Below are 23272 nucleotides of genomic sequence, written 5' to 3'. Positions count from 1 at the left end.
TTCCCCCTCATGTTACCCTTAAATTTTTGCCCCTTAACTCTCAACTCAAGTCTTCTTGTTTGAATCTCCCCTACTTTCAATGGAAAAAGCCTATCCACGTCAACTCTATCTATCTCCCTCATAATTTTAAATACCTCTATCAAGTCCCCCCTCAACCTTCTACGCTCCAAAGAATAAAGGCCTAACTTGTTCAATCTTTCCCTGTAACTTAGGTGCTGAACCCAGGTAACGTTCTAGTAAATCTTCTCTGTACTCTTTCTATTTTGTTGACATCCTCCCTATAACTTGGTGACCATAACTGTACACAATACTCCAAATTCGGCCTTACCAATGCCTTGTACAATTTTAACATTACATCCCAACTCCTATACTCAATGCTCTGATTTATAAAGGCCAACATATTTATTCACCACCCTATCCACATGGGATTCCACCTTCAGGGAACTATGCACCATTATTCCTTGATCACTGTGTTCTGCTGCATTCTTCAATGCCCTACCATTTACCATGTATGTCCTATTTGGATTATTCCAACCAAAATGTAGCACCTCAGACTTATCAGCATTAGACTCCATCAGCTATCATTCTAACTGGCCTAAATCTCTCTGCAAACTTTGAAAACCCACTTCATTATCCACAATGCTACTAATCCAATTTACCACCCCATCAACATTGGAACCAGTACAGATTCCTGAAGCACACCACTAGTTAACCAGTCTCCAACCTGACAAACAGTTATCCACCACTACTCTCTGGCATCTCCCGTCCAGCCACTGTTGAATCCATTTTACTACTTCAATGTGGTCATTCGGCATAGCCATTTGATCATGACCGATTTATTATCCCTCTCAACCCCATTCTTCTGCCTTCTCTCCATAACCTCTGATGCCCTTACTAATCAAGAACCTATCAACCTCCACTTTAAGTATACCAAATTATTTCATAGCTGTATGTGGGAATAAACTCTATAGATTCACCACCCTCTGTTCAAAGTTCAAAATAAATTTATTATCAAAGAACATATACGTCACCATATACAACACCAAGATTCATTTTCTTGCAGGCATAAACAGTAAATCCAAGAAACACAATAGAATCAATGAAAGACCACACCCAATAAAATAAACAAACAACCAATGTGCAAAAGACAACAAACTGCACATAGAAAAGAAAAAATAACAATAATAATAAGTAAATAAGCAATAAACATCATGAGATTGAGTCCTTGAAAGTGAGCCCTTTGGTTGTGGGAACTGTTTGGTGTTGGGCATGTGAAGTTGACCCCTCTGGTTCAAAAGTCTGATGGTTGAGGAGCAATAACAATTCCAGAACCTGGTGATGTGAGTCCTTAGGCTCCTGTACCTTCTTCCTGCTGGCAGAAACATGAAGAAATTGTGGCTTATGTGGTAGGGGTCCTTGATGACAGAAGCTGTTTTCTTGCAACAGCACTCCGTATAGATGTTCCCAGTGTTGGGAAGGGCACAACCTGTGATGGACTAGACCATGTTCTCTATTTTCTGTATGATTTTCAGTTCAAGGGAATTGGTGTTTCCATACCGGGCCATGATAAACCAGTCAATATACTCTCCACCACACATCTATGGAAGCCTGTCAAAGTTTTAGATGTCATACAAAATCTTTGCAAGCTTTTAAGGAAGTAGAGGGGCTGCTGTGATTTCTTCACAATGGCAAGTATGTGCTAGGTACAGGACAAATCCTCTGAAATGCTAACTCTGAGGAATTTAATGTTGCAGACCCTCTCCACCTTTGATCCACTGATGAAAACTGGCCCATGGATCTCCAGTTTTCTACTCCTGTAGTGAATAATCAGCTCCTTGGTCTTGCTAACATTGAGAGAGAGGGGATAGCTTCACTCAACTTCACTTGCCCCATCACTGAACCGTTCCCACAACCTATGGACTCACCATTAAGGGCGCTTCACCTCATGTTCTTAATATTTATTGCTTGTTTGTTTATTATTATTATTTCTCTTTTTTTCTTTTGTATTTGCACAATTTATTGCCTTTTGCACACAGGATGTCCGCCCTGTGGGTGCAGTCTTTCATTGATTCTATTCTGGTTATAGGATTTATTGAGTACCATTCATTCAATTATGCTGGCTGCTTTACTGAGGCCCAACAATATAGCATACACGAAGACCTAAAGAGAGGGTCACTCAGCAGCTGACTTCAATACCTTCTCCTCACACTCATGGTTCTTCTTAGACTGCAGGAAGATAACTTGCACATTATTTCTCCAGATTTCAAAGCAGCTTGTCACAGGAACACCGTGACTATTTTCTGATGGCCCAGATCTATTAATCTTAAAGTTTCTTAAATTCTTTAAGTTACCTTTTCTTAGAGTGACTGATGGATTTAATGAGAAAGATTTGTGTTTCCCAGAAGTCAGAACTTGCTCTCCAAATTCTTGTAACAATGAAAATTATTCGTATTTGCCACATCACACGGCATGGATGATCAAGGCCTTTCCATGATCATGATTGATCTTGGCAAATTTTTCTACAGAAATGGTTTCCATTGCCATCTTCTGCCATTACAATATGGGTGACCCTCAGCCATTATCAATACTCTTCAGAGATGGTCTCCTGGCGTCAGCAGTTGTATAACCAGGACTTGGGATATGCACCAGCTGCACATCCAACCATCCACCACCTACTTCCATGGCTTCACATGACCCTGATTGGGGGCAGGGGGGCTAAGCATGTGCTACACCTTGCTCAAGGGCGACCTGCAGCCTAGTGGAGGGAAGTAGCGACTTCCACCTCCTTTGGTAGAAATGTATCTCCACCCCACCACCATTATTGAGTATGCCCAAAATAAAACAAATCTCAGGGTTGTTTATTGTACTTTGACAATAAACATCTTGAGAGGTTGGTGTGGTGGCACCACTCAGCCAGATTTTCAGTCTCCCACCTATATGGTGATCCGTCACCACTTTTGATTCGACCAATGACAGTGGTGTCGTCAGCAAACTTACATATGGCATTGGAGCTGAGCTTAGCCTCACAGTCAGTTGTAAGTATAAAGTGATTAGATCAAGGGGCTAAGCACATAGCTTATGGAGTGATTATGGAGTGATCTCCTCCATAATGATGGTGATTATGGAGGAGATGTTATTGCCAATCTGAACTGATTGAGGTCTGCGAGTGAGAAAATTAAGGATCCAGTTGCACAAGAAAGTATTGAGGGGATGATAGTATTGAATGCCAATAAAAAGCATCCTGATGTATGCAGCTTTACTGTCTAGATGTTCCAAGGTTGAGTGAACCGCCAATGAAATGGTGTCTGCTGTGGACCTTTGTGACGGTAGGAAAATTGGAGCAGATCCAAGTCGCTTCTCAGTCAAGAGCTAATATGTTTCATCAACAATCTCTCAAAGTATTTCATCACAGTGCACAGTGCAGCAGTTCAGAAGTGCTGCTTGGTAGAACTGTTGACATCTTCCATCGCTTTGCTGATTAGGAGTAGACTGACTGCTCAGGAAATATGCAGATAAGATTTCTCCTGGCCATTTTTCCATATTGTGGCAAAGATGCCAGTCTTGTACCTGGACTGGAACAGCTTGGTTTGAGTTGCTAGTTCAGGTCTTCAATACCACTGCTGAAGTTGTTAAGTGCCTTTGCTTTTTATGGGACCAGAGTCCTCTGTCATTTCACACCACTTGGATTGAACTGAATTTGGTGATGATGGGATCACCTATTTAGAACCCAGATGAACTTGGTCATGAATGCTTCATCCTGATCTCCAGCACTCACAATGGTCCAATGGTTCAATTTTATATCAGAGAATGTATACAGAAAGCAACCTGAAATCCTTGCTCTTTGCAGACATCCACGAAACAAGAAAAAATGCTTAAGGATGAATGACAGAAAATGTTAGAGCCCCAAATTCCCCCTACCCCTCACATATCAAGCTGCAACAAAAGCATCAAATCTCCCCTTCCCCCACTTGCTCTGGCAAAAGCATCACCCCACCACCCACAATGCAAGCAATAGCAAAGCCCCCGGAGACCATGAGCTAGAGTCCATCAAAAACTACCGTCCATCCCAACACATTGACATCTCAGACAGGCCCTCCCTCTCACTAGTGAGAGAGAGAGAGAGATCGCTCCTACAACAGACGAGAGGGAGACAAACTGCCATTATTGACAGAGTGTTTGCTCTTGGAGTGACCTCCACTTCCTATTGGCTGTATAATTTCCCACCACCACCCATATCTAGATGTGGCAGAGCATTGATCTGATCTGCTGGCTGTGAGATAGTTCAACTGCTGTTATCACACTCTTAAGCAGAGCTTTTATATAAGATGAACTCTTGACTTCACAATCTAACTTGATAAAATCTTGAACTTTGTAATTTACCTACACCTTCTCTGTAGCTGTTATACTTTATTTTGCAATGTTATTGTTTTACCTTATTCTATTTCAATGCATTGTGTAATGACTTTGATCTGTATGAACAGTAAACAAGACAAGCTTTTCACTGTATCTTGATACATATGACAATAATAAACTAATTCCAATAACCTACCTATTGCATGTTCTTTTTGCTAATTAGCACCTAGAGCTATACAAGCACAGAAACATGTCCTGTGGCCTATTTAGTCCCTACAGAATGTTATTCTGCCAAGTCCCATTAATCCACATCTGGACATCTATACCCCTCCCATCTATATATTTATCCAAACTCTCTTTAAGTGGTGCAATAGAATCCACATCCACCACTTCCGCTGGCACCTCAGTACACACTAGCACCACGCTCTAAATGAAAAAGTTCCCACTCAGGTTCCTCTTAAATATTTCACCTTTCAACCTTAACCTACAGTATTAACCAGACTCTTTCTAGTCTCAGCCAACCTCTGTGAGAAAAACCCACATGAATTAACCCGATTTATAGTGCTTGTAATTTCATATACCTGTATAAAGTCACTCCCCCATTCTCCTATGCTCCATGGAAAATCAATCCTAACCTATTCAATCTTTTCTTATAACTCAGGTCCTTATAAATTTTACCTGCACTTTTTCAACCTTATTGATACCTTTCCTATACGCAGGTGACCAGAACGGCACACAATACTCCAAATATCAAATACCAACATCTACAAACATAATACAACTTCAACATAACATCCAACTCCTGTATTCAGTACTTTGATTTATGAAAGCTGATGCTCTAAAATCTCTCTTTATCAATTACAAAGACTTACGGACCTGTATTCCCAGATCCCTCTGTTCTACCACACTCCTCAGTGCCCTACTGCTCACAGTGTAAGTCTGTCCCTGGTTCGTCCTCCCAAAGTGGAACACCTCATACTTGTCTGCATTAAATTTCACACGTGGTGTTCTGGCTTGCTGACTCCTTATCAGATTTAGGTCCCAATGAAGGACCTTGGCCCGAAATGTCGCGTGTTTACTCTTTTCCATAGATACTGCCTGGCCTGCTGAGTTTCTCCAGCATTTTGTGTGTGTTGCTCAGATTTAGGTAAGTCTTATGTTGCTCTGAAGAAGCTTTTCTGCACCCCTCATAGAACCAGGGCCTTGATAGTAATGGCAAGTGAAATATGTGCTGCACAATGACTTACTTTCTAAGATACAAAATGGTATTTAATTATCCCAAAATTTATTTCTTATTACTGGTTAATTGATTTCAGCATGTAAATGTAACGAATTCATTTGACCAAAGTTGGATCAGGCTGTCAATGAATTTGCACTCTCAATGATTAATTCATTTCCATCAGCATTTAGTGTCTTTGTATTCAGTCTAGTCTCTCCTGCTGGTTGAAGTCCACGTGCTTTCTAAATCTCACATGGAATCAAATGCCAAATCCTAAACGAAAGGAACTGTTAAATTAAACTTTTGAAGTGTTCTTAGCATAAATGAGAATGAAGCCAAATGAGTATCAAGTGCAGAGTGTAAAACAGATTAATAATAAATGGCACATTTTTACAAAGTTCAGACAATCACACATGGAAGACCAGGTCCAGTCCGCGGTGCTATATTGTGAAGAGGAGATTGAAGCCATTGTGTGGATTAGCAGGGAGGATATCAAAGATTAGAAATATAGCTATGGGAAAGAAATAGTTACTTTAGTCCAAAAAGATTGATAATTGATTTCATGACTGGTATTTACCTCGCCGCAATGAAATTATACTTTGCCTCAGCCTGTTAGCCATGAGCTGTTGCACCAAAAGCTGTTGTGAATCAAGCGTCCGGAGGACACAGAGACATTGCAACCAGGAGTAAAGTCCAAAACTGTGTACCTCTTAAACCCAACTGTTGAATCATTCCTGATGTGTTACTGTGGTTCTGCATTATGCATTGGACTATTGAGTTTATGGACGGTGGACTTTTTCCAGACTTAACAGTCTTTATATTTGGTGTTTTTCCTCCATTCTTTTCAGGTTTGTTTGTTTGGGGATTGATGTTCTTGTTCCGTTTTGTGCGGGGGAGGAGGATTTTGGGGTCGATGTTCTTATTCTATTTTGTGTGGTGGGGGGTGTTTGGGTGTTGATGATCGGGATGCTCTTTGTTTCATGGCTATCAGGAGAAGACAAATCTCACAGTTGTATATGCATACATACTTTGATAATAAATTAACATTTGAACCTTTGAACTTGGACAGACTTTGAAATAGACAGTAAAGTCTATAATACTGAATTCAGTCTCAAATCAGATGCAGTAATGCTGAGGTTTTGGTCACATCAAATTTGGAGTATTGTGAACAGTTTCGGGCCGCTTTTCTAACAAAGGATGTGCTGGTATTGGAGATGGTCTGGAGGAGGTTCCAAGAATAATTCCAGGAATGAAAGATTTACTTTTTGATGCTTCTGGGCTTGTACTCACTTAAGTTTAGAAGAATGGGAGGGAGGGGGAATCTCATTGAAATCTATCGAATATTGAAAGGCCTCGATAGAGTGGATGTGGAAAGGTGGTTTCCTATATTGGGGCAGTGTAGCACCACAGAACACAGCCTATGGAATTCATTGCCACAGGCAGCTGTGAAGGCCAAGTCATTAAAGCAGAGGTTGAAAGGTTCTAGATTAGTAAGGGTGTCAAAGATTATGGGGAGAATGCAGAAGAATGGGGTTGACAGGGACAATAAATTAGCCATGAAGGAATGGCAGAGCAGACTTAATGGGCTAAATGGCCTAATTTTGCTCCTACATCTTATTGAGATTGCAAAGGTAGGAAGAATTTTTTTTAAACTTTGTGTTTGGAGGAAAGTATAGAGGAGATATCAGAGGTAGTTTTTGTTACACAGAAAGCAGTGATGGTAAAGGCAGATACATTACAGACAAGGTTAAAAGGTTGGCACAACCTCTCGTGGGCTGAATAAACTGTTCTGTGCTGTACCGTTCTATATTCTATACGTAGTCAACCATATGTGTGAGGTGGAAAAAATTGTCTAATTTTGCACCTAAGAACAAATAGCATCTCTTCTTACTATCTCTTTAAATCATTCTTTAAACATTATGATGGGTTTTGATTGACTGATTTATGCTATCTGATGCCAATTGTTCCCATAAGGAATCATCATCCTGCCGGCCATGCAAAGCAGCTCACTCTAGACTTCCAAGCGAGCACGGTGAAAGGTGGAAGTTCAAAACGAACAGGTCATGTGACAACCCACCTGACTGCTCAATGGTGCAGCTAAACCCACAGCAAGAATGTGATTAACCTATGGTAACCAAATACCACCGCACACAGATATGGCGGCATTTGGTTGTGATGGGCTAAATGCATTCTTGCTGCGGATGTAGTGAGATTGTTGCCAAAGTCATTGTCCAATGGATTGCAGATGCTGTCGATGTGCGCTCGTGGAAGGAGCAAGATAGCTTCAGGAAGAACAGAGGTTGTGTTGACCAGATCTTCACGCTGTGTAACATCATAGAGCAGTGCACAGAGTGGCAGGGACAAATGTATGTAAATTTTGTGGTCTTTGAAAAGACTTTTGATAACATCCAAAGAGAGAGCCTCTGGCAAATTCTCAGATCATAAGGGATCCCTTCCAAAATTGACCAGCTTATCCAGAGTTTCTATGTAATTTTATCTGCACAGTTGGGGACTGCAATTTTAGCTTTGAAGTCAAGAGTCAGGCAAGGCTGTGTAATGTCAGCGATCTTGTTTAATCTGGTGATTAACTGGGTTATGAGGAAAACAATAAAAGATAAGCAGAGAGACATTAGGTGAACTCTATTCTCTACTGAAGTCAGGCAGCGTCTATTTACGTTTTGGGCCGAGACCACTTTTTCAGATCCTGATAAAGTGTCTCAGTTTGAAATGTTGACTGTTTATTCCTTTCAATAGATGCTGCCTGTCCTGCTGAGTTCCTCCTGCGTTTTGTATGTGTTACTCAGAGACCAGATGTAATTTCTTTATACACAAGGCACTGGAGCAAGGAACGCTTTGACACGCATTTGAAATGGAACCAATCACCAGTATAGATTTTCAAAAGAAAAATGGGCTGCTGGTGATTCACTTATTAAGACGATGATATAGGGCAGGGCAGTGAGAGTTGTGTTGGATATTACTGGATATAATGGGTCAGACAACAACCTTCTGTGCTGAAAATGCCTCAGTTCTATATCTGCCCCCATTAACAAAACTTTATTTCCCCAAGTCTGAAGGATGGCTGCAGCTACACAAAGTGTTGGGGGCATGATGTTGTATCAAATCAGAATTGATACACAGGCCAGGAATTAGATAAGCTTGATTTAGGGGATGGCTGATAAGACAAGAATATAAACTTACATCATTCACCCTGACGGTAAAGAACATCACAAGAGCAATAGGTACATTTGATAGGCATTTCACCATCCAAATAAATGTTATTTACACAAGGATAAAACTTCATAAAACTGCAGGTCAGAAAGCTTAGGGAATTGAGCCTTGGAGATTAACAGAATACTGAGTACAGACAAGATATATGCACAGAAGAAATGATGAGGGACAAACTGGTAGTGGGATTTAGTGACATTTCAACTACTCAACTGCAGCTAGAAAAGATGTTAACTAATGTGACTGTGGAATGAAAACTTAAATTATACTGATGAACATTGGACCAAAGACACCAGTGTTTAAAGGCATACAGTACAGAAATAGACTCTTCGGCCAGCAGTGTACAAGGTAAGTGTGCCATGGGAGAAGTTACTTACAGCACCACACAGATATGAAAGATCTCCAGGAATAAAAATCGCAGTCACAAACCTTCTCTCAGAACTCCAACCCAATAATGAGGGGGGATCTCACTGAAACCTACTGAACATTGAAAAGCCTACATAAAGTGGATGTGCAGCGGACGTTCCCTCCAGTTGGACAGTCTAGGACCAGACGGCACAGTCGTCGAACAGAGGATGTCCCTTTAAAACAGATATGAGGATGAATTTATTTAGCCAAAGGATGGTGAATCTGTGGATTTCATTGTCACAGATGGCTATGGAGGCCAAATCATTGGATATATTTAAAAAAGGGCATTGATAGGTTCTTATTTGGTAAGAGCATCAAAGGTTATGGAGAGAAGGCAGAAGAATGAGGTTGAGAGGGTTAAGTCAGCCATGATGGAATGGCAGAGTAGGCTTGATGGACTGAATGGCCTGATTCTGCTCCTACATCTTATTGTCTTATGATCAAAGGAAGAGGAAAGAAAATGATCTGCCCCGTTGGGCCTCTGACTACTTTGAAAGACTTATCCATTTCAGCCCATTCCCTCACCTTCTCATCACAGCACTGCAAATGTTTCCCAATCGACTAATTATTCAATTTCCCATTGAAGGCCACAACTGAATCTGCTTCCACTCTGGCAACGCACTTCAGACCAGACAAATCGAAGCTCCAAGTACATTTATTATCAAAGTATGTATGCCATATACAACCCTGAGATTCATCTTCCCACAGACAGTCACGAAACAAAGAGACAGCGTGGAACCCTTTCAAAAGAAATATCAAACACCCAACATGCAAAAAAAAGAACAAATCGCACTAACAGCAAAAAAAAAAACAAGCAAAAAACACGGAATATAAAACATTCAACCACAGAGTCGTTGAAACAGTTCAGTTCAGTTTGGCACTGTGTTGTTTGCTGACTGCAGGCCGCAGAGCTAGTCTATCCCAATCAAAATCGCAAAAATGGCAATAAATAGAAGTAACCAGAAACCAGAAACAGATAGAACATGACCTGCAGAGAGTCCAATCACAAGCCATGTTGATTAAACCTTGCCCAAGACCCCGGCACCATCCTCCTGGAACACTGAGCAAGAGGAAGAGAGAGACCAGTCAAACACAAGCACCATCCTCCAGGAGCAACAAGCAAGAGTGAGGGAGAGACTGGTCAAAGACAGGCACCTTCCTCGTTACAGCAGCGAGCGAGAGGGAGAGACCAGTCAAACTCAGGCAAGTGCCGCTGAACACCCACTCGACTTCTGCTCTCATCCTCGTTGATTTCAATCTTGCTTGATGCATTAATCAGCAAGGTTGACGAGAAATGTAGTCAATCGTGGGCTCATGGCCCATCCCCAGGCTGCATACTCTACTCGAAACCCTGTGCAAGGTCAACCCACGGAAGGCTACTGGACCAGACAGCATCCCTGGTAGAGTGCTCAGAGGATGTGCAGACCAGCTAGCAGACGTTCTCACTGACATCTTCAACATCTCCCTGAGCAGCGCCACCATTCCAACGTGCTTCAAGGCCGCCACCATCGTCCCCGTGGCAAAGAAGTCTTCAGTGTCCTGCCTAAATGACTACCGTCCCGTTACACTTAAATCCATTATCATGAAGTGTTTCAAGAGGCTCGTCATGAGGCATATCAAGACCCTGCTGCCCCCCTCACTGGACCCCCTGCAGTTTGCGTACCGTCCCAAACGCTCAACAGATGACGCCATTGCCACCACCCTCCACCTGGCCCTAAACCACCTGGACACATACGTTCGGATGCTGTTCATAGACTTCAGTTCAGCATTCAACACAATCATTCCTCAGAAACTGATTGGTAAGTTGAGCCTACTGGGCTTGAACACCTCCCTCTGCAACTGGATCCTAGACTTCCTGACTGGGAGACCTCAGTCAGTCTGGATCAGGAGCAGCATCTCCAATACGACCACAGTGAGCACGGGGGCTCCCCAGGGCTGCATGCTCAGTCCACTGTCCTTCACTCTGCTGACCCACGATTGTGCTGCAACACACAGCTCGAACCACATCATCAAGTTTACCGATGACACAACCATGGTGGGTCTCATCAGCAAAAACCAGTCAGTATACAGAGAGGAGGTGCAGCAGCTAATGGACTGGTGCAGAGCCAACAACCTGTTTCTGAATGTGAACAAAAGAGATAGTTGGTGACTTTAGAAGAGCATGGAGCGACCACTCCCCACTGAACAATGATAGCTCCTCGGTAAGGATCGTTAAGAGCACCAAATTTCTTGGTGTTCACCTGGAAGAGAATCTCACCTGGTCCCTCAACACCAGCTCCATAGCAAAGAAAGCCCAGCAGCATCTCTACTTTTTGCAAAGGCTGAGGAAAGTCCATCTCCCACCCCCCATCCTCATCACATTCTACAGGGGTTGTATTGAAGCATCCTGAGCAGCTGCATCACTGCCTGGTTTGGAAGTTGCACCATCTCGGATTGCAAGACCCTGCAGCGGATAGTGAGGTCAGCTGAGAAGATCATCGGGGTCTCTCTTCCCACCATCGCGGACACTTACACTACATACTGCATCCGCAAAGGAAACAGCATTATGAAGGACCCCGTGCACCCCTTATACAATCTCTTCTCCCTCCTGCCATCTGGGAAAAGGCTCTGAAGCATTCAGGCTCTCACGACCAGACTATGTAACAGTTTCTTCCCCCAAGCTATCAGACTCCTCAATACCCGAAGCCTGGACTGACACCTTGCCCTACTGTCCTGTTTATTATTTATTGTAAATGCCTACACTGTTTTTGTGCACTTTATGCAGTCTTGTGTAGGTCTGTAGTCTAGTGTAGCTTTCTCTGTGTTGTTTTTTTATTACGTAGTTCAGTCTAGTTTTTTGTATTGTGTCATGTACCACCATGGTCCTGAAAAACGTTGTCTCATTTTTACTGTGTACTGTACCAGCAGTTATGGTCGAAATGACAATAAAAGTGACCTGACTTGACTTGACCAAACTCCCTTGGAGACAGCAAGGCATCAGATTGCTCCATCGGCCCGCAAACACACCATCAAAATGTAAATCACAGGTTCCAATAGTAGCAGAATCATATTTCAAAAAAGTAGTAATTTTGTGAACTGTCTGAAGGACGTCGTCTTTGGTTGTGTTGTTCACCGGCACCATTTACTTTCAGTATTCATTCACTGTGTCAATTTCTGCTTCATCTCTAACATTTTTGCCAGTCACCTTAAATCTATGCATTTCTGCTGCTGGCTATAATTTCTCAGATTTTACTCCATTGAAACTACTTCGAGATTCATAATCTCCATTTAAATGTTTCTTGGGTCCCTCACCAAGGAAAAGCACGCAGAGCTTCTCATATCTGTCCATATAACTCAGGCATTTACCCCTGGATCATAGAATACTACAGCAGAGAGCAGGCTCTTCAGCTCACAATGTTGTACTGACCTCTTAACCTACTCTCTAACTCTTCCCTCCCACACTGTCCTCCATTCTATCATCCATCTGCCTATTTAAGAGTTTCTTAAAATGTTCCTAGGTTCAATTCAACCAAATTCCGACTACAGCCTCTTTAATCTTTGTTGGCCTTCTTAAAATACATACAGTCCATTCAATATCAATTAATGTTTAAGAGGTTGCCCTTGCTTTTGCACCATGTTCATTTATAAGGTTAGGATCCAAGGTACTCTTTTCAATATCCTTCACTGTGTCACCTGGGAAGCTAAGTAAGATTATGTGGGCAATATTTCCGCCCTTAATTCTTAAGTTCCTGCTGCTATCCTCCTCTGGACTCACCACACCATTATCTCTACACTGTAATCCTCAATGAAGATGCATCTCCAGACATCTCAGCACATCTATTCCCAGCCCATCCGCCTGTGCTAAGTTGCCAGAAACAATATTTATTGCTCCTGTTTCTCTCTCCTCATGCCATCCCTTGAAGCAGAATATTTCGAATTACATTTCTAAGAAAAAAGTTATCTTGAAACCATCAGTAGTTCTTGCACTACAACTTTCAACAGTAAAGCAAAGGAACAACTGTTCACTATGCTCTTTTTCAGATAATTTCTTCACCATATTCCTCAGATACATTAATGATTTGGAAGAGATCATAGATAACATGATTAGTAAGCTTGCAGTGAACACCAAAAGTGGTTGCATAGTGGACAGGGAAGAAGGTTGCCTAGGGTTACAACAGGATCAGGGATCAACTAAAACAGCGGGCAAACGGGAAGTGAAGTGTTGCATTTTGGGAAGTTTCATCATGGTGTAGCATGAACAAAGTCACTGGAGAGATACTGAAGTTAATGTATAAAGGAGTGAAAATGTATAAATGAGCAGTAGGCATCATATTGAGACCCTCTTGGAGGAGGAGACCTCCCAACCCAATATTACACGACATTTTATATGTTAAAGATCAAAGGCAACAGTAGGACAATCCTATAGTTACAATGTATCTACAATGCTTCCTTTGAATTACACATCATTTTCACACACCTCCTTCTTTGCACCTTTATACCAGACACCCAAAATGAATGTTAATCAGCATTCTCTGGTTTGCATCAACTACAGTCCATGGCTCCAGGAAAACTATTGTTCAGGGCTATTGCTGTTATCGGCCAAGGCATTGTGTACAGGAGTTGGGACGTCATGATGTACAGATTGTTGGTTAGGTCACACTGCAAGTATTGTGTACAGCTTTCATCACCATGTCAAGGGGAAGTTCAGAAGGACATAAAACCATCAGACATTGAAGCAGCATTAGACCACTGAGCCTATTGAGTTTGCTTCTCCACTTAATTATAGCTGATTTATTTTCCTTCTCAACATCATTTTCCTGCCTTCTCCCTGTGACTTTTGATGCACCTACCACTCAAGAATTTATCCACCTCCACTTTAAATATACCCAATGACTTGCCTCCACAGCCATCTGTGGCAATGAATTTCACAGATCCACCACCATTGAGCTAAAGAAATTCTTCCTCATTTCTGTTCTAAAGGGATAACCTTCCATTCTGAGGTTGTGCCCTCTGGTTCTACGCTCTCCCACTATTGGAAACAAACTTTTCATGTCCACTCTATATAAGCCTTTTCACATTCAGTAGGTTTCAATGAGATCACCCCCTCATTCTTCTAAACTCCAGTAGGTAAAGATGGGCCAAACAGACGCAAATGGGATTAGCTTCATCTTGGTTAGCATGAACGAGTTGAGCCAAAGGGCCTGTATCTGACCTGTATGAGTTTGAGTCAAGATCTACTGTGTGGAACTGCAGCCACAGCAAATCAGTGTTTAATTCCCCGGGTTAAAGATCTCCTGAATGGCTCCTGTACTAAGTGAGCCAACAGCAGGTGAATATTTCATTCCATCAAGGGTTCCAACATAGGGACATGGGCCCCACAGCTAATGGTCAGGCTCTGTGACATAAAAAAGTTTAGGACCCCTGCATTAGATCTATCATACCAAGGACATTGACAATATAGAAGCTAACCATCACAATGCAAAAGGGGAAACCTCAGCTTGAATCTCTACGACAACTATGAACAAGCATATCTCAGCATTTATGTTGACAAACTGCAGATGCTGGAAATGCCAGCAACACACACAAAAGGCTTCTGGAACTCAGCAAGCCAGACAACATCTATAGAAAAGAAAAGTACAGTTGACATTTCAGCAGGACATTTATGTTGACATTTCTTTTAGAGGAAAGCAATGATTTTATGTCAATTATACTAATTTATCTTTATAATCCATGATCTAAATTACACTTTAGCTTATTTAGACTTTTAAATCCCTAGATATCAGAATCAACCCAGCCATTTCAAAGGTAGGCAATGTCAAAACCTGCTTGGATAGCTTTCCCTGCCATCTTCCAACGCCCAGAATGACCCAGAACATTTTACCCCATTTGCCAGGATAGCTTTCCCTGTCATCTCCACGCCCAGTATGACCTGGAATATTTTTCTCCAGCTGATCCTGGCTGGAAAATTTGGACTTCTGGTGAAGTTACAACATTAAGCAAAAGCAGATAACTGTGCCGCTCATGAGTACAAAAGCAGACCATTTAGCCCCAAAGGACTGCACGCCATTCAAATTTCAATGTATATTATCCTAGTTTGTATATGTCACCATTTACTACATTGAGATTCACCCTCTTGCAGGCATTCACAGTAAAGAAATGCAATAGATTTGATGAAAAACTACACAAAAAATTGACAACCAATGTGCAAAGACAAACTGTTCAGATACAATTTAAAACAAAAGATCATAATAAATAAATAATACTGAAGAACTTTAGTTGTAGATTCCAAGAAAGTGAGCCCATGGGTAATGGAATTAGTTCAGAGTTGAGGTGAGTGAAGCTATCCATGCTGATTCAGGAGCCTAATGGTTGAAGGTAACAACAGTTCCTGAATCTGGTGGTATGGGACCCAAGGCTCCTGTTCCTCCTTCCTGATGTCAACAGCAAGAAGAGAGCATGGCCTGGATGGTGGGTGCCCTTGATGGTGGGTGCTGCTTCCTTGTCCCAGTGTTCCTTGTAGATGTGTTCAATGGTGAGCTCATTGTGATTGCACGTGACCTATGACCTAACTCCACTTGACCTTATCTCAAAGTACATTTTATTGGTTAAAAACATACTGTACTTCTCTCAGATTTTAGATTAATACTGACCTAACACCAACTGTCATTTGCAAATAAGAATTTCAGTTTCTCCCACAATTGTGATTCCTTATTTCTCTCCAAACTGTTGGGATCATATTGAATTGGGGTGAATGGCTTCTTTTCATGCTGTGTGACTCTAAATTGTGTATTGATTTAAACAATTCTTGTGCATGAGTTTCAAAATTAATTTTGCATTACCAACAATAAAGTTTCAATTGGGATTTGCTTCTCAGTCAAATGGAGACTAATATTTCAACATACGAGGGGTGATTGATAAGTTTGTGGACTAAGGAAGGTGATGAGTTGTTAACTTCAAACTTTCTGCATAATCACTCAAAGTGTTGACCTGCATGTGCATGTAACGAGAGCTGTATAACTCATCTCCTTCTACCTTAGGCCACAGACTTATCAATCACCCATCTGTGGACACTTCCTGGAGGTCCAAGATCCATATGCTCCACGACCGCTGGACTAAGTGTGTAAGTGTAGGAGGGGACTATGATGAAAAATAAATGTGCTAGGTTTTCTAAAATTGACTCCTTCTACCTTAGGCCACAAACTAATCAATCACCCCTCGTACTTCATTTTAAATATTTCTCTGAATATCTGGAAGAATCTCAGCATTTGCTTCTAATGAACTTGCATTCCCTTACAGTCTCTGAAGTCAGAATTTCCATATTTATTATCTAGATACTTGCAGCACAGAATATCAGTCCTTCAAGCCACGCCACCAAGCATCCCTCAATGTAACCCTAGCCCAATTGGGAGACAATTTACAATGACCAATTAACCTACTAACCAGTATGTCTTTGGACTATGGAAGGAAACTGGAGCATGCAGAGGAAACCCACAGGTTCATGGGGAGGACATACAAGCTCCAAATTGAACTCCGATTCCAACGTCCCAAGTCGTAATAGTGTCGCACTAACCGGCTACACTACTGTGGCAAACCAATGTCATGCAGACAATCCTCCATGTAAATAACTTAGCTAAGGACTGAAAAATATCACTCAGCAAGGCAACCAAGGTGAGAAATAGAACTCACAGTTTAATAAATATGTTTACTGCTATCTTTACTTTATTCTTCATAAGATGCAATTGAGACAACATCCAAAGTATCTATATCAATACTGACAAGTGAGAAATGTTTCTGAGAAGTGGCTAAGATGGCACAACTCCATCGGCACGTGTTCAATCAACTGCTTCAAGTACTGTCCGTGTGGAGTTTGCACGTTTGCTCCAAGTGCTCTGGTCTCCCCCAACATCCCAAAGACCTGTGCATCAGTAGATTATTTGGCCATGGTAAGTCGTCTCTCATGTAGGTTGATGGTAGAATCTGCGGATAATTGATGGGAATGTAAGGCGAATATAAAATGATACCAGTGTAAATGAGCGTTTGAGGATTGGCATGAATTTGGTGGGCCAGAGGTCTATATGATTCCATGGTTTATCCACCCACCTTTACCCTCTGACACTCAATGGCCCATTGGCTCACAAAACAAATTTATACTCCTACACCTTCCTGTCAGAGGATATCTTTGCTTAACGCTATTTTATCCCAGAACTAGAGTCAACCAGATTCACCCTGAAGAAGAGGTTGGTGAGAGTGAGGCAGAGTGAAGTTTGAAGTTCAAAGTAAATTTATTATCAGAGTATGTATATGTCTCCATGTACTACTGTGAGATTCAATTTCTTGCAGGCAATCACAAAAAAATGACTACAAGTAAATGAATCTCGGAGTAGAGTTAAAGAGCAGTTGTCCATCCTTGAACTATCTTGAAGCTTTGACCTCTGGTTAATAGCCACAAAATAGTTGCTTTGTGCTACTTTCCCAGACTCAGTTCCAGCACTAACCCTGACTTTGTTACAATCATTTTTCACAAAACATAGTCAGCTTTCCCTTGCTAATTTTGGACCACCACAGATAAAGAAGGTATAATGCCATTGATCTAACTGTTCACATATTGTCAAGCTGTTTGCTGTGCACATGTGATAACTAACTAGTCTGCAAGAAACTGTTATATCTATTTTCAATAATTCAACTTTAAAAGAAATTATTCTGTAAATATCAATTCAATGTAGGTTATAGATCTGCTTATACAAATAGCATTTTAACTCCATTTATTTTATTAATAGACAAGGAAAATAGACTAGTTGACAGATTTCTTAATGATTTCTTAATATTTCTTGTATAGATTTACACTAGAGTTTATGCCCACACGTTATTGACTTCAGTCGGTTTAGTAATAAACCGACTGAAGCAGAATCTTGCTCAATTTCTTGTTTTCTGCACTAAGTCGGTGGCCATGGTCTTTCTTCTTTCCATCCAGATTAAAGGAACCTTTAGAACTGTACAAACTTGTCATAGAGGTCAGATAAACCCAGATCTTCAAATTCTTGGTGTAACTCACATCCTGATGCAAATTCTTTCACGGAAAAGCTTGTAAGCCTAAAATGGAAATAGATTATTTTTAAATCAATAACTCTCACGCAATATTCAGATTAAACCTATTAATCTGTTCTGACATTCCAGAATGCGATGCCCATTGATGGGTTTTACCTAACATGCTCAGCTTGAAGTTTTTCTTCATAAAGAACACTGATCATCTTTTCTTTGCATCTTTTTCCACTGGAATCCACATCCACCTTGGTGGTTTTCTGAAGAACAAGATACTCCTTCCATTTTAAGAACAAAATAAAAACATAAGTTACAAAGCAGAAGGCACAGATAGTGTTTCAACTATGTAATTTTAAAAACAGCTGATAGTGAATTTTCTCAACTCTTGGCCTTTACTAGATCATTTTTAACAGTAAGGCTATTTCAAAGGAATTTAATGTAACAGAGCAGCACATTGATCTGCAGAGTATACACTCATCTCCAACAGATGTATTAGCATCAAATTCAGGATGGCAGGCAGAAATAAACTGCAATGTTCCAAATAATTCAACAACTTTATCATGTGCTGACATCAAGCTTGGTACTGATTGTGCTGGTCTTGGCTGGGTTGGTACAAGGGCAACAAGTAATTCCAACGTCTTCAGATTTGCCGGAAGGATTTGTTATCAAGTGGAACTTTTTGAAGTCCCGGTGTCAGGGAAATACAGAACCCAGACTTAACTCAACATAAATCTTACAGAGAATCCAGTAGCAAGTAAACACCACACTCTGGGCCGCAGCTGGTTTCATCTGTCACCTGCCAGCTGGTACTCCTCTCCCTCCCCCCACCTTCACCTTCCCCCTTCCTTCTCAGTCTTGATGAAGGGTCTCGGCCTGAAACGTCGACTGTTTATTCCCCTCCATAGATGCTGCATGACATGCCGAGTTTCTCCAGCATTTTCTGGACTTCCTGCGTCTGCAAAATCTCTTGTGTTTGCCCTTTGGGACTGCATGACTGTGAATACTGGCAAGAAAAGGAATGTAGCATAACTGAAACAAAGGTATGTCACATCACATCACTGAGAATGAAACAATAATACCTTGATATCTTTTCTCTCCCCTTGCAGAAGAATTAGTATGAGTTTGCCCATGAACATCAGTCTTCCTGTGAGACTCAGGTCAGAAGTCCATTTTTCTATGCTTCTGATGTACTTTGCTTTGGCTCTCATGTGATCTAAATGCAAAAGAGCCATCCATGTGCCATCACCTGAATTACCCTGGTTCTGCTGGTTGTCGCCTTCATCAGCCTTGCCTGCTGTGGGTTGGCCCAGGCTGTTCTCAAAGTTCTGTTGTAGCCACATCATTAGCTCATAAACTATGGGCTGGGAAAGAAGAGTCACTGCATACTGCTGCAAGTCCCATTTCAAATCAGAGCACTGTTTACGACTGAGTTGATCTGAGCTGATGGAGATATCTGGCAGGCAGTTCGGATAGCCAGGGGGCAACTGAAAAGTAACCTTCAACTGGACTTTCCTTGCATGGTGTTTATAGGTCTCACCAATTTGGAAAGTAATCCCTTCTGATTCTGCAATGCATTGGACAAATTGTAAAGTTAGCAATGATTTCATAAAGTTAGCACTGTTTTGTGAAATTTTCCCACAAAGATATAAATGTTTCTCAAAATAGAAAAGGGCAAGGACTTCACAGACAAATAAACAATCATTACAATTGTCAGGAATATGACTTCTAGTATAACTGACTGCAGCACTCCCATCATTACCAGGTCATGAATGTATCTTCCCTCTCACATATACCACAGGAGACCATAAAGACAGAAACAAATACAACTTTTTAATAAACTCAAGAGATTCTGGAAATTTAAACCAAGACATGCAAAATGCTGGAGGAACTTTTTTTCCATTCCTCATCCTGACCCTTCCTTACCCCTTTTTTTCCCTCACATCCATCACCTCCCACTACTACCCCTTCCCCTTGCCTTTCTCCCATAGTCTGTAATCCGCTCCTATCACCTCCACCTCCTCCACCTATCACCCCCAAACTTCTCAGTTCACCCATCTGCCTTCCCCCTCACTTGTCTTCAGCTATCACCTGCTAACATTTACACTTTCCCCTTCCCTGCTTCCTTATTCCAGCTTTTTACCCCATGCTTTCCAGTCTTGACAAAGGGTCGCAGCCTGAAACGTCCACTGTTTATTCCTCTCCATAGATGCTGCCTGACCTGCTGAATTCCTCCAGCGTTTTGTGTGGGTTATTCTGGATTTCCAGCATCTGCAGAATCTAAGCACAAGAAAGTCTGCAGATGCAGGAAATCCAAAGCAAAACACACAAAATGCTGGAGGAACTCAGCAGGTCAGGCAGCATCTATGGAAATTAATAAACAGTCAATGGTTTGAGCCAAAACCCTTCTTCGGAACTAAAAAGGAATGTGGTGAGAGGGGAAGGAGGCTGTTTAGAAGGTGATAAGGGAGAGTACGTGGTCGAAGAGTTGAAGGGCAGCAGAGGTCACAGAGGAGGAACAGTTGAGAGAGGGTTTCACCGAACTCCCATCAAAGAAAAGATTTAAGATCTGCAGAATCACTTGTGTTTATGAACAGTCTTCCTAGTGTCTTAGCACTTGGCCAACATCTTCAGAAGCAATTAATTTCTTACTAATATTTGGAGGAGTCAGTTTTGCTTCAGATCTGAAATACATTGTACTGCATTCTGTCACTAAAGGGTCTGCCCAGCTGGATTTTGTTCTCAAGCCTAATGAATGCAACCGCTCACCTCCCACTCAGAGGTAAAAGAAATAAGGGTGACATTTATTGGATAAAAATTTCTAAATGTTGCATAAATGCAGGGCTTGGCCTGAGGGCTTTGCAATTCCATCTACAACCTAATGCATCTCGTTGTAGAGCATGACACCACGGACACAGGCTTTTCAGCTCACCTGGTCCATGCCAAACTCTTATTATGCCTTGTCCCATCAAATCGCACCTGGACCATGGACCTTCAGAGCCCTCTCATCCATGTACGTATCCAGACCTCTCTAACATGTTGCTCAACTCACTTGCTAAATGCTATCCACCTGGTAATATCCTGGCCTATAGCACTTGTGTGGCAACAGGACAAGACTATTAACACTGAGGAATATGAACAAAGCCCACTACAGGATTTAATTTCAAGTAAATATCCAAATCAGGTAATTAGTTAGTTTTAATAAGTAACTCGCACAAAATGCTGGAGGAACTCAAGCAGCATCTATGGAGTGTAATAAAGAGTTTATGTTTCAGGCTGGAGGGTCTCAGCTTGAAATGTCGGCTCTTTATTCCTCTCCATAGATGCTGCCTGACCTGCTGAGTTCCTCCAGCATTTTGTGTGTGTTTCATGGATTTCCAGTATCTGCAGAATCTCTTGTATCTATTCTACTAGTGTCCTACAGGGAAGTAAACCTTTAACCTGCCTAAATGAAGACTACATTACACCTCTAGACCTCTTCACTCCCTGCCAAGAAATGTATGTACCAGTAAAGAATGAATTGTAAATATCAGTGTGCTTGCAGACTTCATGGTTGATAAAATTAATTGCTAAAATTGCAATGCACTTTCCTAGTCTGAGTTGCAGCCCAGAATTTGAAAGCTACAGATCTTCAAGTGAACCCTCCTACTCCCCTTGGGCCTTAAAAAAGAACCCGAACTCTCTCTCCACATCGGCTCCCAGTGCAAATGGGACTAGCTTAGATCCGAATCTTGGCCAGCATCGACCGTAGTGGTTAGCATAAACAGCGCTTTATGGCAGCCAGCTGTCAAGATGAGGGTTCAAGTCCCGCGCTGACTGTAAAGGATATTTTCCTCCCACATTCTGAAGTAGTACAGTTCGGGTTAGTTAGTTGAGGAAATGCTATGTCGGCGCTGGAAAGCACAGCGACAGTTCCAGGCTGCCCAGTACAATCCTCGCGGATTTGACAGAAATGACACGTTTCTTCACTGTGAGCGCGACAAATAAAGTTAATATTTATCTTTCTGAATCCGTATGGCTCTATGCCTCAAGGTGATGACTGCACCTTGCGGTGAGAGACGTGCAACCCTCCCCTTGGGCTCAGACTCAAGTTGGCAACGGGGTGGGGGATCCCCTCAGGTCCTTACTCTTTTTGGTCGGGGCCCGGGGCCCGGGGCCCTCCCGCACTAACCCCCACCCGAATGGGCTTGAACATCGCTGGAGGACAAAACCCCGGCACAGATATTGAATGCGAGGATCCAATGGCCCGCCTGGGCCCTTCCGCCTCAGCTCCCGGGTGAGGGAGCGTCCTGGCGCCGGGCGGGGACTGGGGAAGGGGGTGGTAGGAGCCCGCAGCCCCCTCACCTGAATGGGAAAGGAGTTGGAAGTCAGCGCCGTAAATGGCCCGGAGGGCGGCCGCCTCTTCCTGAGCTGCCATGGCGGGGCGGGGCGGGGCGGGGCGGGGAGCGCTGGAGCTGCTGCAGCGCCGACTGTCGGTGAGAGGGGGAGAGGGACTTCCTACCGCACCGAAACGATCTTGACACTCAACAGAATTTGCTCACAAAAATATTTGTAAGTATTATATCTACAAGGAGTGCCGTCGTGGGAAAGCAGCATGCATCAAGAACCTCCACCACCCTAGCCATGTTCTCTTCTCGCTGCTGCCGTCAGGAGCCTCACGACCCATACCGCCAGCATCAGGAACAGGTACAGTATTCCCCCTCAACCATCCAGCTCTTGAACCAGGAGGTTAACTTCATTCAATTTTACTCACCTCAGCACTGAACTGCTCCCACAGTCTATGGACTCAATTTAAAGGACCTTTTATCTCATGTTCTCGATATTCATTGCTTATTTATTGTTATTCTTTTTGTGTTTGCCTTTTGCACCTAGATTGTCTGTCTTGTGTCTGGTTTTTCATCGGTTCTATTGTGTTTCTTTGTATTTACTACGAAAACCTGTAAGAAAATGAATTTCAGGATAGTAAATGATGAGATATATGTACTTTGATAATAAATTTATTATGAACTTTGAAAAGTGAGTTGGCATGACCCCATTCCTCCTCTTGTAGCA

General features: G+C 42.1%; 1 protein-coding gene across 2 annotated transcripts; it reads right to left on the bottom strand.

Moving 5' to 3' along the window:
- Window positions 1–16853: 16853 nt before the first annotated feature.
- rwdd3 (RWD domain containing 3) lies at window positions 16854–22654 on the bottom strand. Of its 2 annotated transcripts, none has more exons than XM_059983958.1 (4): window positions 22565–22654; window positions 19303–19787; window positions 18386–18501; window positions 16854–18274 (listed from the first exon to the last, which is right to left on the bottom strand). In XM_059983958.1, the coding sequence occupies exons 1-4, from the start codon at window positions 22635–22637 to the stop codon at window positions 18169–18171; spliced, it is 780 nt and encodes a 259-aa protein (XP_059839941.1). In that variant the 5' UTR covers window positions 22638–22654; the 3' UTR covers window positions 16854–18168. The 2 variants fall into 2 exon arrangements, with proteins under 2 accessions (XP_059839941.1, XP_059839942.1); XM_059983959.1 differs by having other exon boundaries at window positions 18386–18483.
- Between the last annotated feature and the right edge of the window lie 618 nt (window positions 22655–23272).

Source organism: Hypanus sabinus, chromosome 11 (genome assembly GCF_030144855.1).
Source record: "Hypanus sabinus isolate sHypSab1 chromosome 11, sHypSab1.hap1, whole genome shotgun sequence".
In the NCBI taxonomy this organism is placed as follows: Eukaryota; Metazoa; Chordata; class Chondrichthyes; order Myliobatiformes; family Dasyatidae; genus Hypanus; species Hypanus sabinus.
The sequence above is the reverse complement of the archived record's forward strand: the minus strand, read 5'-3'. Positions and strand labels throughout refer to the sequence as shown.

What these genes read in the sequence shown, in the direction of transcription:
- rwdd3 (XM_059983958.1), bottom strand. Translation starts at nt 22,637, where the DNA reads ATGGCAGCTCAGGAAGAGGCGGCCGCCCTCCGGGCCATTTACGGCGCT. An exon ending in CCAACTCCTTTCCCATTCAG is followed by an intron (nt 19,788 to 22,564) that starts GTGAGGGGGCTG and finishes AATGCATTGCAG; the next exon opens with AATCAGAAGGGATTACTTTC. An exon ending in CTTCAAGCTGAGCATGTTAG is followed by an intron (nt 18,275 to 18,385) that starts GTAAAACCCATC and finishes TTTCCATTTTAG; the next exon opens with GCTTACAAGCTTTTCCGTGA.